General features: G+C 50.5%; 1 protein-coding gene across 2 annotated transcripts in view; it reads right to left on the bottom strand.

Moving 5' to 3' along the window:
* CHD9 (chromodomain helicase DNA binding protein 9) overlaps positions 1 to 16589 on the bottom strand; it is a 2123706-nt gene that overhangs the window by 363809 nt on the left and 1743308 nt on the right. The window contains exon 34 of one of the 2 annotated variants that reach the window (XM_078670246.1): positions 6120 to 6283. In XM_078670246.1, the coding sequence (XP_078526372.1) occupies positions 6120 to 6283 (164 nt within the window). The remainder of the gene's footprint in view (positions 1 to 6119; positions 6284 to 16589) is intronic. The other variant, XM_078670247.1, reaches the window with a different exon arrangement.

The raw sequence follows: 16589 nt of genomic DNA, 5'->3' as shown, positions 1-16589 counted from the left end.
TAGATTCCTTACCTTAGAATAGATACCCCAGCAATACCAACCCCGGTGGTGGGTCTGCGAACCAATACAACCTACACCAGAAAGTCCTGGAGGACCGAACGGCCAAAGAAGCCATCCCTCCGGACTTGACTGTCCAGGCAGTAGTGCCTCGCAAAGGTGTGCAGCGAGGCCCACGTGGCCGCCTGGCAAATGTCCTGCAAAGGGACTCCCCGGCCCAGGGCAGTAGTAGCCGCCGTGGCCCGAGTGGAATGGGCCCTCAGCCCAACAGGAGGCTCCTTCCGAGCCAAAGAGTAGCATGCTTTGATGCACAGGACGACCCACCGAGAGATGGTCCGTTTCTGTACCGCCCTTCCCTTCTTCTCACCCACGTAGCCAACAAACAGTTGGTCATCCACCCGGAACTGGCGTGTGCGATCCATATAGAATGAAAGCGCACGTTTTGGGTCCAGACGATGGAGCCGCTCTTCATCCTTTGAAGGATGCGGAGGCGGGAAGAAGGAGGGCAAGGTGATGGACTGCCCAATGTGAAAAGCAGAGACTACCTTGGGCAGGAAAGAAGGTCTGGTCCGAAGAACCACCTTATCAGGATGAACAGACAAGAAAGGAGGTTGAACAGAAAGAGCCTGGAGCTCACTCACTCTCCTGGCAGAGGTGATGGCTACCAGGAAGGCCGTCTTTAAGGTGAGAAGACGGAGAGGACAGGAATGAAGGGGCTCAAAGGGAGCGCACATCAGGAAAGTCAAAACCAGGTTCAAGTCCCACTGAGGCATCACGAACGGAGCTGGAGGATACATGTGCGTGATGCCCTTTAAGAATCTTAACACAATAGGGGACTTGAACAAAGATGGCTGATCAGGTAGCCTCAAGAAGGCGGAAAGGGCAGAAAGATAGCCCTTGATAGTGCCCAGAGCAGAGCCCTGCTGGGCAAGGGAAAGGAGGAAGAGGAGAACCTCAGATAGAGGGGCAGAAAGGGGATCCACAGCCTTTGCTGTGCACCATGCCACAAATCTGTTCCACCGGCAGGCGTATACCGACTTTGTGGAGGGACGCCTGGCTGCCAGAATGACATCACAGACTTCAGGAGGCAAGTCAAATGGCCTCAACTGTCGCCGCTCAATCTCCACGCATGGAGGTGGAGACTGGACAGGTTCGGGTGGAGGACCGTCCCCTGCTGCTGCGACAGAAGGTCCTCCTGAAGGGGCAGGCGGATCGAGGGACCGACTGTCATGCTGAGTAGCTCGGGATACCAGTACCTTCGAGCCCAGTCCGGAGCCACAAGGATAACTTGGGCCCGGTCGCGCCTGATCTTCTTCAGCACTCTGGGCAGAAGTGGTATAGGCGGAAAGGCGTACAACAGACCGCAACTCCACTCGCGCCGAAAGGCGTCGCCGAGCGAGTGCCGTCTTGGAAACTCCAACGCGCAGAACTGATGACATTGCGCGTTCTCTTCTGTGGCGAATAGATCTAACCAAGGCTCTCCCCATTGCTGAAAGAGGCCTCTCGCCACATCCGAGTTCAGACGCCATTCGTGATCCACCGAGCACCGACGGCTGAGTTCGTCCGCCCTGGCGTTCAGAGAACCTGCCAGGTGTTGAACCGTCAGAGTCACGCCCTGACGTTCCAGCCATTGCCAGAGGCGCAGAGCCTCTTGGCAAAGGGTCCACGACCCCACACCGCCCAGTTTGTTGCAGTACCACATGGCGGTGGTGTTGTCCGTGAACACCTGCACTACACTCCCGTTGACAAAGGGGAGGAATGCCTTCAGTGCCAGGCGAATCGCCCGCAGCTCCAACATGTTGATATGGAGCCGGGACTCCGCCGGAGACCAGAGGCCTCTGATCTCCGCCTCTCCCAAGTGGCCACCCCAGCCTTGGAGGGACGCGTCCGTCACAACCACGTGCTCCGGCTGGGGAAGGGAGAGGGATCTGCCCCTGACCCAATCGCGGTCTGTAAGCCACCACTGCAACTGTCTCGCAGTGCCCTCCGAGATCAGGACATGGTCGGATAGGTTGCCCTGATGCTGGGCCCACTGAAACTTCAGGTCCCACTGCAGAGCCCGCATCCGCCATCTGGCGTGATGCACCAGAAGGATGCAGGAGGCCATCAGCCCCAGAAGCCGCAGCGTCAACCTGACCGAAACCCGGGATAACGGCTGAAAGATGGGAATCAGAGCCTGAATATCCCGGACCCGCCGTTCCGGGGGATAAACCCGAAACTGCGCCGAGTCGAGAACCGCTCCGATGAAAAGGAGCTTTTGAGAGGGACACAGGTGTGATTTCGGCACATTGATGGAAAACCCCAACTCGTGCAGGAGGTCTGCCGTCATCTGAAGGTGGTGGACGACTGTCTGGGGCGAGCCCGCCTTCAACAGCCAGTCGTCGAGGTAGGGGAAGACTGAAACCCCTAACCGGCGCAGATGAGCTGCGACCACCGCCATCACTTTCGTGAACACCCGTGGGGCGCTGGTAAGGCCGAATGGGAGCACGATAAACTGAAAATGCTCGTGGCCTACCGTGAACCGCAGGTAACGCCGGTGGGCCGGCAGGACGGGGATGTGAAAGTACGCATCCTGCAAGTCCAACGCTACCATCCAGTCGTGTGGGTCTAGAGCAGCCAAGACCTGAGCCAAAGTCAACATCTTGAACTTCTCCTTCCGGAGGAAGCCGTTGACGTTCCGTAGATCCAAGATAGGACGCAGGCCTCCCTTGTCCTTCTTGGGTACCAGAAAGTAGTGGGAGTAGCAACCACACCCTACTTCTGGCCCAGGAACGCGCTCGATGGCCCCCTTGGCCAAGAGGGCCGTAACTTCCTCCTGCAGAAGTGTCAAGTGGTCCCCCGACACACGGTGGTTCTGCGGTGGCATGGCTGGAGGAGTGGACTCGAAGGGGAGGGCATAGCCCCTTCGGACAAGCTGCAGCACCCACCTGTCCGATGTTATCGCGCGCCAGCGGGAGTGGTGATGGCGAACCCTGCCACCCACTGGCGTCACGTGAGCCCGAAAGCTCGGACTAGGAAGGCTTGGATGCCGCAGCGGAGGGAGGCGTGGACTGACCACGACGCTGGCCTCTACCGCCACCACGGCGGAAACCACGGGCGCCACCGCGCTGGGGAGCGCTCTGCGCCGCGTGGCTGGCAGCACGTGTGGGACCTCCTCTCCCTTGGCCACGAAAGGGCCGAAACGAACCCGTCTGCTGGCGCTGGGTCTGGGTCGAGAGACCCAAGGACTTGGCCGTGACCCTGGAGTCCTTGAAGCGCTCCAGCGCGTGGTCCGCTTTGTCACCAAATAGGCGACTGCCATCAAATGGCATGTCCATAAGCGTATTTTGGACGTCTGGTGAGAAGTTGGCAGATCTCAGCCAGGCATGGCGACGAATCGCCACCGTTGTGGACATGGCCCGTCCCAGTGAGTCCGTGGTGTCCAGACCACAACGGATCGAGTACCGCGCCGCATCCCGGCCTTCAACAAAGGCCCGGGTGAGCTTGTCCCGCACTTCCTGGGGGCATTGCGGCAAACACTCCTCGACCGTATCCCACAGGGAGTGGGTGTAGCGGCCCAAGAGGCACGCGGTGTTACAAGACCGCAGCCCAGCACTCAAAGAGGAAAACACTTTCTTTCCGAATTGGTCGTACCTCTTTGATTCCCGGTCGGGCGGAGCCGACGGAAATGCGGACTGCGAAGTGGAGGCCTGGATCACCAGACTCTCCGGGGAGGGATGGGTGGACAGGAAGGCAGGGTCGTCCGCGCAGGGACGGTGACGCCTGGCAACGTTCCGGTCAACCGGCGCACCAGAGGCGGGCCTGGACCAGGTGCCCAGAAGGACATCCGTCAGGGCCTCATTAAACGGCAGCAGAGGCTCCTGGGGGCATGACTGCGGTTTAAAAACTTCCGTCAGGATATTCGGTTTGACCTTCGCGACGGGGAGCTCAAGGTGTAAGGCCTTGGCAGCCCTCATCAGGACCACCGAATAGGCAGCACCCGCCTCGGACGCCACAGGGGACGGAGAGACAAACCCAGGGTTGGGCGACTCGTCCAGGCCACTGGCATCACCCAGATCACCTACCCAGTCCACATCGTACTGGCAGGCACGGGATAGAGGGTCCTCAGACCCCTCCCAACCCTCTCCATACTCCTCCTCGTCATACCCATATTCTGGGTCGACGATATAGACATCGGGGTCAACAGGCCCCATCGGCGTCGGGTCCGGCGTCGGCCGACGCCGGTCCGGCTCCGAGTCCGGAGTCGGGGAGGAAAGGGGGGTGGCGCCGCGCGGCGTCGGTGCCGGGGACCCGACGCCGGCCGGAGCCGACGGCGGAGTCGCTGCACCACGCGGGGGCGGTACCATGGGCTGGCCCACAGGAACCGACGCCGGAGAGGCCGGGAGACCAGCCGGCGACGAACCAGAGGGAACCAGCGGCGCCGGGGCCGGAGCCACCGGCGGCGCCGGGGCAGGAGCACCCGAACCGCTCGGGCCCCCAGACGGGACCGACGGGCCCGCAGGCGCCGAAGGCCCCGCCGGAGAAGACCTCGCCCTCATAGCAATGAGGAAGGCCTCGATCTCCTCACGCGACGCGCCTTCCCCAGGGACCGACAGGTGTGGGGCAGACGGCGTCGGCGACCCATGTGGGACCGCGGGGGTGGGGTCACCCGAGCCCCCGGCCGCAGCACGCGGGCGTCGGGGGGAGTCGGGGGTGCGATGGCGACGCCCCGACTTCTTGTGCTTACCTGACGAGCCGGAGGAATGGTGGCGACTCCCGGAGCGCCCATGGCGGCTCCGCGACCGCTCCCTCGACCGCTCCCTCGACCTCCGACCGGACCGGGACCGCTCTCGACGCGGGGCCGACAACCGGAGTTCGAGAAGCTTGCGGGACCGCTCCCGCCTAGCTTTTCCAGTCAAGGCCCGACAGTCGACGCAGGACTCCACGTCGTGGTCCGCGCCCAGACACCGGAGGCAGAGTCGATGGTGGTCGGTGACCGACATCAGGCGGTCGCACTCGTCACAACTCTTGAAACCGGGCATCCTACCGGCACCGTAAAGATCAATCAAAAAACTTGGTCAAAAGACCGGAGTACTGCTCTTCGGATCTGCGCTAACTGGCGCGGAAAAAAGAAGAACTGACGTCAGCGCGCGGAGGCGGCGTCTATATACTCCAGCGACGTCATCACGGCGCACGACGCCGACGACGCGGAGCCGCAGGGGACGCCTGCAGACGACGCCTACCGACGCGCAGGGGTACTGCTACGCAAAAGTTTCCGGATCCAGACTGACGCCTGGGGATATTCTAAGGTAAGGAATCTAATACTAACCTGTTTCTTTCAGATTTGATGGCCTCGTGCCTTCTCGGATGAATGAGTGGTGAGAGGGGGCCAAACCGTGCAGCTATTTCTTACGTTTCTTTTTAGACTCAATGGACGATTTAGATCTCGATAAAGACCGACCTCTCAAACTGCTTCATTGACTTCTGGAGCAATAAAGGGACTGGTACTGAGCCTTTGATTAGGACCGGTCCTGGAGTCGTGACTCAATCCCAGGCACCACAAGAACACATGATGGGGGTCTGTCACAGACATTTGCTTGCGACAATCCCTACAGGACTTAACACCCGTTTTTTGTGAAGACGTTCACTAGCACACAGTGACTTATGAATTGAAATGTTAAGGTACACATCTCAGAGAGACAAGAGGGAGCTCCAGATCCGAATGTGGTAGCACAGAAAAGAGGAACAGACATCAGCGTGCAGGAGTGGCATCTAAATAGGCCCTGCACATCATTTCTGGAGCAGAAGGGCGTCAGTTTGACCAGCGCAGAACCACCTATTGGTGTACGGAAGTACTCCTTAGATGAGCAATATGCGGGTAGAAGTCTGTAATAGAATTCTTCATTGCAAGAGTGGAATTTACCCAAAATGAAACCCCAAAATTAAGATAAATGTACCAGTTTGATTTTTTTCTATACATTAGTTTAGACTTTACATTTCAAGTTTTCTAGACATACTGGTAGATAAAATTAGTCCAATGACTCATCAGATTCACATTTTTACTAAAAGAGCGAATGTTGTGCTTAAAAGGGTTACTATGCAAAGGGTCAAGTAAACGTTATCAAAAAACAAACAGCACTTACCTTTGGCCAATAGGAGCTACCAAGCGTACATCCAACTTGAGCAAGATAGTTGGAATTTGGTGTTCCATTGTCCATTTGGAAGCTGTCCTGAGTCTCATCTTGTGTAGTACTTAAAGAAGCAACACTTTCCTCATCAAATGCTTTCATATGAGGGTTTTTGTCTGCTAAAAACCAAAGGATAGCACATACATAAATCCCAAAACATGTGAAGAAACACATTTATATTCCTGTGTCATACACAATCAAACTGTTTTCTGTATTGGAAACAAGAAAAATTGAGATCTTTCAATTCATATTAGTAACAAGTGAAAATAAAACATCAGTATGTGCTGGTCTTACCCCTGTTTTTTAATCTCAATTGTTACAAGCAATTTGTGCACTTCTTAAGGCTTTCAATGGCACACTGCAAAACTACAAGCTAAAATAATATTAAACAAGTAAGAAATGACACCCCTATAGGAAAGCATCCCTTTTGAAATGTTTGCCCCCCACTTTTTGCCTTATGTTGATGCTCTTTGACTAAGTGTGCCCTGGGTTCTTGCTAACGAGGTACCCAGGTCGTATGCTTTTTCCCTAAAACTGTACCTTTGCAACCCCAATTGGCACCTCGCTGGCCACATGTAAGTCCCTTGTAGCACAGGTTACTTACTTGTGTAACCATATATCTGTAAGAGACATTAGTTAGTGATAGATTCCTTAAATTACAATATCCCCAGGCGTCAGACTGGATCCGGAAAGTTTTTCGCCAGCAGTACCCCTGCGCATGGGAAGGTGACGTCGTGCAGCTCCGCGTCGGTCGCAGGTGTCGTAGACGCCGAGATGACATCACAGAGACTACTTAGGCGCCACCCATGCGGGCAGGCGTCAGTTCTGTACACGACTTTCCGTGCCAGGAACGCAGAGCCATGCAAGAAACTTACCACTGGTGCATTGAAACTAGGGCCCTGAAAGGGATGACCTTAACCCTAGAAATCAGTTCGCAGAACGGGGAGGATGGGCGGGGCGGTAAAGAATCCATCACTAACTAATGTCACTTACAGATATATCGTTACACAAGTAAGTAACTTGTGTATCTGAAAGAGACACGTTAATGATAGATTCCTTACCTTAGAATAGATACCCCAGCAATACCAACCCTGGTGGTGGGACTGCTAACAAAGATTACACCAGAAAGTCACTGAGAACAGAACGGCCAAAGAAGCCGTCTCTCTTGACCGGACTGTTAAGGCAATAATGCTTGGTAAGTGTGTGCAACGAGGCCCACGTAGCTGCCAGACAGATGTCCTGTAAGGGGACGCCACGTCCCAAAGCAGTAGTGGCGGCCGTTGCCCTGGTAGAATGGGCACGCAGCCCCACAGGCAGCTCCTTCTTAGCCAACGAGTAACAGGTTTTGATGCACAGAACGACCCACCGAGAGATGGTCCGTTTGTGCACGGCTCGACCTTTCTTGGCGCCCACGTAGCCAACAAAAAGTTGGTCATCCACCCGGAACTGTTGTGTGTGCTTCAGATAGAACTAGAGCGCACGTTTTGGGTCCAGACGGTGGAGCCTCTCTTCCTCTTTTGAAGGATGCAGAGGCGGAAAGAAGGTGAACAGTGATGGCCTGCCCGATGTGGAAGGGTGTGACAACCTTTGGCAAGAAAGAAGGACGAGTCCTTAAAACCACCTTGTCCGGATGAACAGAGAGAAAAGGAGGTTTAGAAGAAAGAGCATGGAACTCTTCTGGCAGAGGTGATAGCTACCAGGACAGAAGTCTTTAGAATGAGAAGACGTAAGGGACAGTTATGAAGTGGCTCAAAGGGAGAGCACATCAGAAAGGTCAAGACAAGATTTAAGTCCCATTGAGGCAGTAAAAGGCATGGGAGGAAACGTGTGTGTATTGCCTTTCAGGAAGGGATTAACAACCAGGGACTTAAAAAGAGAAGGCGGATCTGGAGGACGTAGAAAGGCAGAAATGGCCAAGAGATAACCCTTGATAATGCCCAGAGCAGAGCCCTGCTGGGCCAAAGAGAGAAGGAACAGAAGAACCTCGGAAAGCACCAATGCACAAATTTATTCCACCGGCAGGCGTATACCGTCTTAGTGGAGGGACGCCTGGCTGCCAGAATAATATCACAGCAAAACACACAAGATGAACGGAATGTTGAACAATGGCAAAACATTCACCCCAGTCACAGATCTAGGTTTAATCCATCGTTATTTTGCTCACCAAGCCACCCCAGTTCAGACATGGCCATATGCAAATCAGTCTGACCCTGTGCCTCATGGGAACAGTCCAGCCCGAACTGCCAAGCCATGTCTACCCTGGACCGGAACCAAGCATCCTAGGACCGGTTTCTGGCTATCAGTCGTCCTCAGCCAGGACAGCCTGACTCCTGTGGCCTAGTGAGCACGGGACCCACGTCTGGGCATAACCTTCCCACATAGGGTGAACAGCAAAACACACAAGGTGATGGACGGAATGTTGCACATTGACTAAGCATTCACCCCCTGTCACAGATCTGGGTTTAATCCATCGTTATTTTGCTCACCAAGCCACCCCAGCTCAGACATGGCCAGTTCGGGCTGGACTGTTCCCATGAGGCACAGGGTCAAGACTGATTTGCATATGGCCATTTCTGAACAGGGGTGGCTTGGTGAGCAAAATAACGATGGATTAAACCCAGATCTATGACTGGGGAAAGGGGTGAGAATTGCCTTCTATATAAAATAGCCATCCATTACTCTAAGGATAAGGGGAGGTGATGTGACATACAGGTTGTTCATCTCCCCAATTTATGTGGATATCATTTCACAGTATGAATGTTAATATGGAAATGTGGATATAGAGATGAGATTGATGAATGTTTGAATAGGTTCACAGGTACATCAGCAATGCCATTGGTACAGTATATGGGTGTGTTATTGATGGGGGATATTTTGACCTGCTTTGTGAATATACAGGTATTGTTGTCTGAATAAGTATCTGATCCTTACAGATGTATATTACTTTTCTCAATATATATGTTAGGATTTCCGGACACGCTTTTTTTAAGGAAGCCTTAAGAAGTTGGTTTGGATCAGTTACTGCCATCGAAACGCGTTGCTTTTGGGCATGTTTTAATAATTTATCATAATTTTTATGAGATGTTATTTTACATGTTTGTATGCATACAATCTGCTTTTTAACTGTTAATGCTGATTAAATTGGACAACTGTGTTAAGTAAAGTGTTTTTTTTTAAACAATATGTGATTGTAGTTACTATATGAATGTTTTGTGATGTAAGGCTTCACACTGATATTTGTTATTTATTGGGCATTTACTAAGCTAATAAAACATTTATATACGATCCCTTGGCGATTGCTATGGTTTGTACAGGATTGAAGTGTGAGAGAGACTTGTGTATACTGGTATGCTACTAAGGAATCCCAAAGGGAATTTTCTTTGACTTCGCAACAACAAGGCAAGCATCCCCCTAGGAAGGGAGTAAGAAAAGGGCACTCGCAGATGACAGCCGCCCACAGAAGACCAAGAAGGGCCCTTGCAGAATCGGGGAGGAAGGGCGGGGCGTGAAGGAATCTGCGGCTAGAATCGTCTCTACAGATACAGAATCGAAGGTAAGTAACTCGTACATCTGATGGAGACTACTAGCCGCAGATTCCTTGAAGTAGAATAGATACCCTAGCCATACCCAAGGAGAAGGAGGGTTTGCGACAGGACCTCTCCAGCTCAGGCGAACCCACTACGCCAACAGGGGACAATCACTGGGACAGGGAAAGTAGCCCAATCGTCCTCAACAGGGGATGAGCCACATGGACAGGGTAAAGAGCCCAGTCTCCCCCCCCCCCAAGCAGACTAGAACCTCAGCATCGCAGAGAACACTGCCCCACAGGGGATGTATTATAACGACAAGAGGCAGCCCAGCCCTCACCAAGCAGGAGAAGGAAGGGCAATACGAAAGAAGCCCAGCAGCCAATGTGCCAGGGACCTCCACCGGAAACCTCAGGTACAGACAACGCAGAGGTTTACCAAGGAAGGAGAGCAACCTAGAGACTCCAAGGAGAAGAGTAGAAACGAGAACAAGAACCCTCCACCGGGAACACACCCAGTGAAGAGGGCAGCCAAATCCATCCCAGCTCTATGTCAACATGCCAGACAGAACAGCGCCCAGCAATACGGCAGGTGGGAAAAGAAATACATAGTCCCACAAGGCTCCCGCAAAACAAGAAGCAGGGGTGCCAGGCCCCACTCGAAGGCTCCTGGGCATAGACCAGAAGAACAGGCGGGCGCAGCTGGACGCCGACAAGCGCTATTCAACTAAAAGTCCAGACCACAACGTCCAGGCGGGCACAGCTGGGTGCCAAGAAGCAACGTGCCAGAAAACAAGAGGAGAAACAAGTAGGACGAACAAAGCCGTCAACACTGGAAAATAACCCCTCTGGAACACCAGACAGAGGACCAGGCCGAAATGCAGACAAAGGGAAAAAACACAGCAGCACAACGCCACAGCTGTCCAAGAAAACGCACCAGCGGCACACAGCAACACCAGGAAGGGCGAGGAACCTGCAAGGAGTCCACACCCTCCCAGTGTAAGATAGGGCTATCCAATAGCTACAAATACCCCACTTAGGGTAGGACACGTCCAAAGAAAGCATGGGAACCACACTTAGGGAAGAAATCCACAAGAGAGAACAAACTATAAACCTGCGGCAGAAACCACAGAAGGCTTCGAAAGCAGCCAAAAAGTATACTCTTGCCCAAAAATGGGGGCTGAACCAGCAGCCAACTAAAGAAGGGGGCCAACCAAGGGACCCCGAGGGCACAGCACCCCTCACAGAAAGTGTAATGGGCACTCCAAACTCCAGAAGCAGGTGGGATAACACCTCCCAGCAAGTCCCTACGGAGGAGGAGGAGGACGGAGGCCCGCAAGAAGACGCTGAATGGCAGAGTCTGCATGAGTGTTAAAGAGAAGGACCCAGTCAAAGGGTAGGTCAACCAGACATTCCCTGATATTTTCAGGAAAGACAGCATCACGTACCCAAGCATGGCGACGGAGAGCCACAGAAGTGGCCATATCACGGCAGAGAGCCTCAGCAACATCCAAGGCCGCACTAAGAATAAATGCGGCCAACTCCCTGCATTCAACACATTGCCCTGCAAATCAGCATGGGCACCCTCATGAGAGAAATAAGAAAGAAGGGATTCCACAGAGTCCCACAGACTGGAAGTAGCCCTGGTCAATACACACAAAGTGTTAAGCGCCCGCAAGGCAGCGCTAGAAGCAGCAAAGACATTACACCCCCATGAATCTAACCACCGGGCCCCCCGAGACGGAGCAAACAACACCACAGGCAAGGATGGAAAAGCAGTCTGCAGAAGAGAACCCGGAGTAGAAGGGTGGAAGGAAAGGCAGACGGGGTCGTGTGGAGCAGGACGGTGGCGATACAGGAGCGGCTGAGGCACCGGATCACCCGTGGCAGGACACCTCCAAATGAGAGTTGTGGAGCGACGCTTCGAAAGTAAGGAACAGCTCCAGTCCACCAGAGCCCTGGTGGAGATGTTCCAAGAGATTATCCATAGGGAATGGGGTGACAGGGTCACCCATTCGCAAAATGCATGCGGCCGCGGAAATAGCCCGAACAAAGGCAACACTGACCTCCGTAGGGCGCTGAGGGAGAGAAAGCAATTCCTCCGTGGTGATGGCTGCACACTGAGCCGTCCGTCCCCAAGTCTAGCTAGAGGGGGAAGCGGCCAGCCCCTGAATGGTGGGGGATCCACGGACAAGAGGGGAACCTCAGGGACCCCCGGGGAAGGCGGAGAAGCCGGTTGAGGAACTAACCACAAGCTGCGGAAAAGAGGGTCAGAGGATTGAGGCTGCGGTGACGGCGAGGAGCCCTAAGTGGAAGACGGTGCCTGCTTCATTAGAGTGTCTTCAGAATTTGGTTGATTATATATATATTCACTGAAAAAAACATAGGTTTTAGGAATGTTATAGTTAGCTGGACATTTCACTCATACAAAACCATTGAAATTCCTCTGTTATAGTTAGTTGTACTAACTAACTCTCGCGCCCGCAATCCACTGGTGATGATGTCATATGTTACATCATTTATGACATGGTCAGTGACATCACTGATGACATCATCCAGTGAATGTGGTTTGTTTCCATATTTTATATATATATATATATATATATATATACCCAACACTTAAGTCCCTCAGTCCACGGGACTTATTTCAAAGAAGAGCACTCAAAGTCACTCCAGCGTGGCTAGCCATATTTATTCACAGCTTTGCAGTTTAAACAAGGGTTACAAACGCGTTTCGGCGTTGCCACCTTCGTCAGTGTAAAAGGTGGTAGGTCAAACGCGTTTGTAACTCTTGTTTAAACTGCAAAGCTGTGAATAAATATGGCTAGCCACGCTGGAGTGACTTTGAGTGCTCTTCTTTGAAATAAGTCCCGTGGACTGAGGGACTAAAGTGTTGGGTACATATTGCGCACTCCTCTGTGCGGCAAGAGGCACCCGTGGTCAAGCGGTTGCCAGTAGGTATATATAGTTAGGGACCTAGTTTCCATAGGAAATCCGCAACATTCTATTGAAAATAACTTTGGCTCCGGTTGTTGAATCTTCGCGAATTTCTCAAAGAAGATGGCCCGTTCCGCCCCGCCTCTTCCCTAAAAGTCTCGGGTAGATTCGTCAAGCGGGGGCTGAGAAAAAAAGGGGGTCCCAAAACGTGTTTTCCCCATGTTAATTTCCATAGGACCTTTAGACACGGCTACAGCCCGAACCGCTGAACGGAATTACACCAAATTTGGCAAAATGGTAGAGTCTGATTCGCAGATCGCCCTTTTGCTTAAATGGTGTAAATCCCTCCAGTAATTGTTGAGAAAATCGAATTTGAAAAAATGTATATATATCTATAAGCGCGCACTGTGCGAGCACCGTTCGAGCACCCCGCGATTTAAAAAAAATATATATGTTTTTTGGGGCCTTGGGGGGTCCTTGTGGGACCCCCTGAGCAGGCCTAGAGGGTCAGGGTGCTTCTACCCTGCCCCCTTTTTGAGTTCTACACGTTTGTTTTTCTGCTTTCCTGTGCCTCAGTCTACTGAGGCACAAGATGGCTGCCAACAATTTCTGTTATGGAGTGTTGACAGACAGTGGCAGCCAATTAGCATGCCTTCCAGAGAAAGCTGCATGCTCCTTGGCTGTCAACACTTCGAACCAGGAAGTGTTGGCATCCATCTTGTGCTCGGTAGACCGAGGCACAAGAAAGCAGAAAAACAAACGTGTAAAACACAAAAAGGGGGCAGGGTAGACACACCCTGACCCCCTAGGCCTGCCCAGGCGGTCCCACAAGGACCCCCAGGCCCAAATCTGTTTTTTTTTAAAATTACCCCCGGGGGGACTAAATCGCGGGGGCATAGTGATAAAGAAGTGAGGGGGGTCCCCAATCCCCCCACACTGCCCCGGGGACCGCCTCCCCCCGGGGCAAAGCATCATAGCCCCCTGGCGCATACTGGAGGCTCCTGGTGGGCTAGTTGGCCCCCAGGATGCAAGGGGAATTAGTTCCCCCTCTGCAAGAGCGCAAGGGGGCTGCGTTGCAGAGAGGTGTAAAAAGAGGCATAGCCTCACCACACCTCTCTGCAATGCAGCCCCCTGGCGCATACTGGAGGTTCCAGGTGGGCTAGTTGGCCCCCAGGGACCCCCAGTATGCAAGGGGAATTAGTTCCCCCTCTGCAAACGCGCCAGGGGGCTGCGTTGCAGAGAGGTGTGAAAACATTTTTTTTTAAATTTATATTACAAATATGTAATGTAATTTTAAAAAAAACAAAATAATTTAAAATAATGTAGTAAATCAGTATAAAAAAATATAACAATTAATACATTTAAAAATTATCATTTACAAAACCACTGAAATTCACAGGAAAAAACCATAGGTTTCAGCCACGTTATAGTTAGGAATTACAATTTAAAAAACTTTTGAAATTCACTGAAAAAACCCATAGGTTTCAGCCACGTTATAGTTAGGAATTAGCATTTACAAAACCTTGCAAATTCACTGAAAAAACCATAGGTTTCACACACGTTCTAGTTAGGAATTAGCATTTTAAAAACCTTTGAAATTCACTGAAAAAATCATAGGTTTCACACCAGTTATACTTAGCTGGTCATTTTACTCATACAAAACCTTAGAAATTCCCCCGTTATAGTTAGTTCAGCTAACTATAACTCGCGCGCCCGCAATGCACTGCTGATGACGTCACATATTACATCACTCATGACCTGTTCAGTGACATCACTGATGACATCACTGATGACATCATCCTTGTGAAAGAGTGGCAGACCTCCTCTCACTCTAATACACACATTCAAAAATAGAAACATACATTTTCAAGAAAATGGAGATACCAATACCAGTTACAACAACCTATTCCAACATCTACTTCTACATCCACTCATTCACCAACAGTTCTATACAGTCACTCATACATGTACTCAATCATCATATGTACTCATACACCTATACATCCTGTTACACACCGATACTCATCCATAGAGTTACTTAAACACATACTAACACATGCAAATAAACTATCAAACATCCATTTACTTGCATATACAGCTATACACACAAATATACACATACTGACTCATCAGTGATGTTATTTGAGATGTCATCAGTGATGTCACTGACCATGTCATGAATGATGTAATATGTGACATCATCAGCAGTGGATTGCGGGTGCGCGAAATAGAGTTAGTACAACTAACTATATAGGATCAATTGTAATGGTTTTGTATGAGTGAAATGTCCAGCTAACTATAACACCCCTAAAACTTATAGTTTTTTCAGTGAATTTCAAAGGTTTTTTAAATGCTAATTCCTAACTATATAAGGCCTGAAACCTAAAGTTTTTTCAGTGAATTTCAAAGGTTTTTTAAATGCTAATTCCTAACTATAAAAGGCCTGAAACCTATGGTTTTTTCAGTGAAATATATATATATATATATCAATCTGCATTGAAGAATGAGTGGATGTATAAGTGTCTAGATGGACAATTTAGTAGCAGTGTGATTGACTATTTACTTGACTAATTTATAGCGTCTCACTAACTATATTGGATAGTGACTAAACTGTGTGAATATCTGTATTACTTTCTCAGTTGTTGTGTAAAGAGCTGCACCAATTAGTTACTAGCTACGTGAAAGTCTATGTTAGTTATTGGTTAGTTAACTGATTATTTGTATGGGAGAGTGAATCTGTGTGTGGTTCGGCGGGGGGTTTGTAACTGCCCAAAGATGTGTCAATAGTTGAGTCAGTAGGTATATGATGTTAAGACTACATGTTATAATATTTGTTTGGGTGAGTGAATATGTATATGGATGTGCTGATGAGCAAATATATCTCTCAATGGTACATGTCCAACAAACTACAATAATAAAAGGCAGTGTATGTGACATTTGTTGTATATAAATATGTATACATAAGACTCAGTGATTGCATGAGTGACTGTATACTTTTAATAGTAATTTTATAACACACTAAGTATGAGTCACTATCTATATGATTCAATGAAGTGGTGTTTGTATAAGTGTGTAGCTCAGTAAATAGAAGTATGATCCATTGTTTGCATAAGTGAGTAGGATGACTGCATAAGTAAATAGAATGTGTGATTGTGTGTAATGTCAATATAGGTGTATAAGTATATTTCATAGTGTTCTATTGATCATTGACAGCATGCATGAGTGAATCTATAGATAATTGATTACATGTTGTGTAGATCTAAGAATGACTGAGTGGGGTTTTAGATACTTGTATTACTGTGTCAATGGATTAAAATTTGGTACTCTTATTTTACAGTGAGTGATGAAAGATTATAGTAGTGTATGATGAGGTGTATCTGATTGTCATGTGGATGATGTCATCAGTGATGTAATTTGAGATGTCATCAGTGATGTCACTGACCATGTCATGAATGATGTAATATGTGACATCACCACCAGTGGATTGCAGGCGCGAGAGTTACAGTTAGTACAACTAACTATAACAGAGGCCTCTGATCTCCCACTCTTCTATGTGCCCCCCCCCATCCCTGGAGGGAGCATCTGTCACCACTACGAGCTCAGGTTGGGGAAGGGAGAGAGATCTGCCGCTGACCCAATCGTGTTCCGTGAGCCACCACTGCAACTGACTCACAGTGCCCTCCAAGATCAGGACGTGGTCGGACAGGTTGCCCTGATGCTGTGCCCACTGAAAGTTCAAGTCCCATTGCAGAGCCCGCATCCGCCACATGGCGTGATGCACCAGAAGAATGCAGGAGACCATCAGCCCCAGGAGCCGGAGCGTCAACCTGACCGAGACTCGGGATAAAGGCTGAAAGATTGGAATCAGAGCCTGAATATCCTGAACCAGCTGTTCGAGGGGATAAACCCGAAACTACAATGAGTCCAGAACCGCTCCGATGAAAAGGAGATTCTGAGAGGGG

Source organism: Lissotriton helveticus, chromosome 12 (assembly GCF_964261635.1).
Source record: "Lissotriton helveticus chromosome 12, aLisHel1.1, whole genome shotgun sequence".
In the NCBI taxonomy this organism is placed as follows: domain Eukaryota; kingdom Metazoa; phylum Chordata; class Amphibia; order Caudata; family Salamandridae; genus Lissotriton; species Lissotriton helveticus.
Note: the sequence above shows the minus strand (reverse complement) of the source record. Positions and strands in the feature narration are given on the sequence as shown.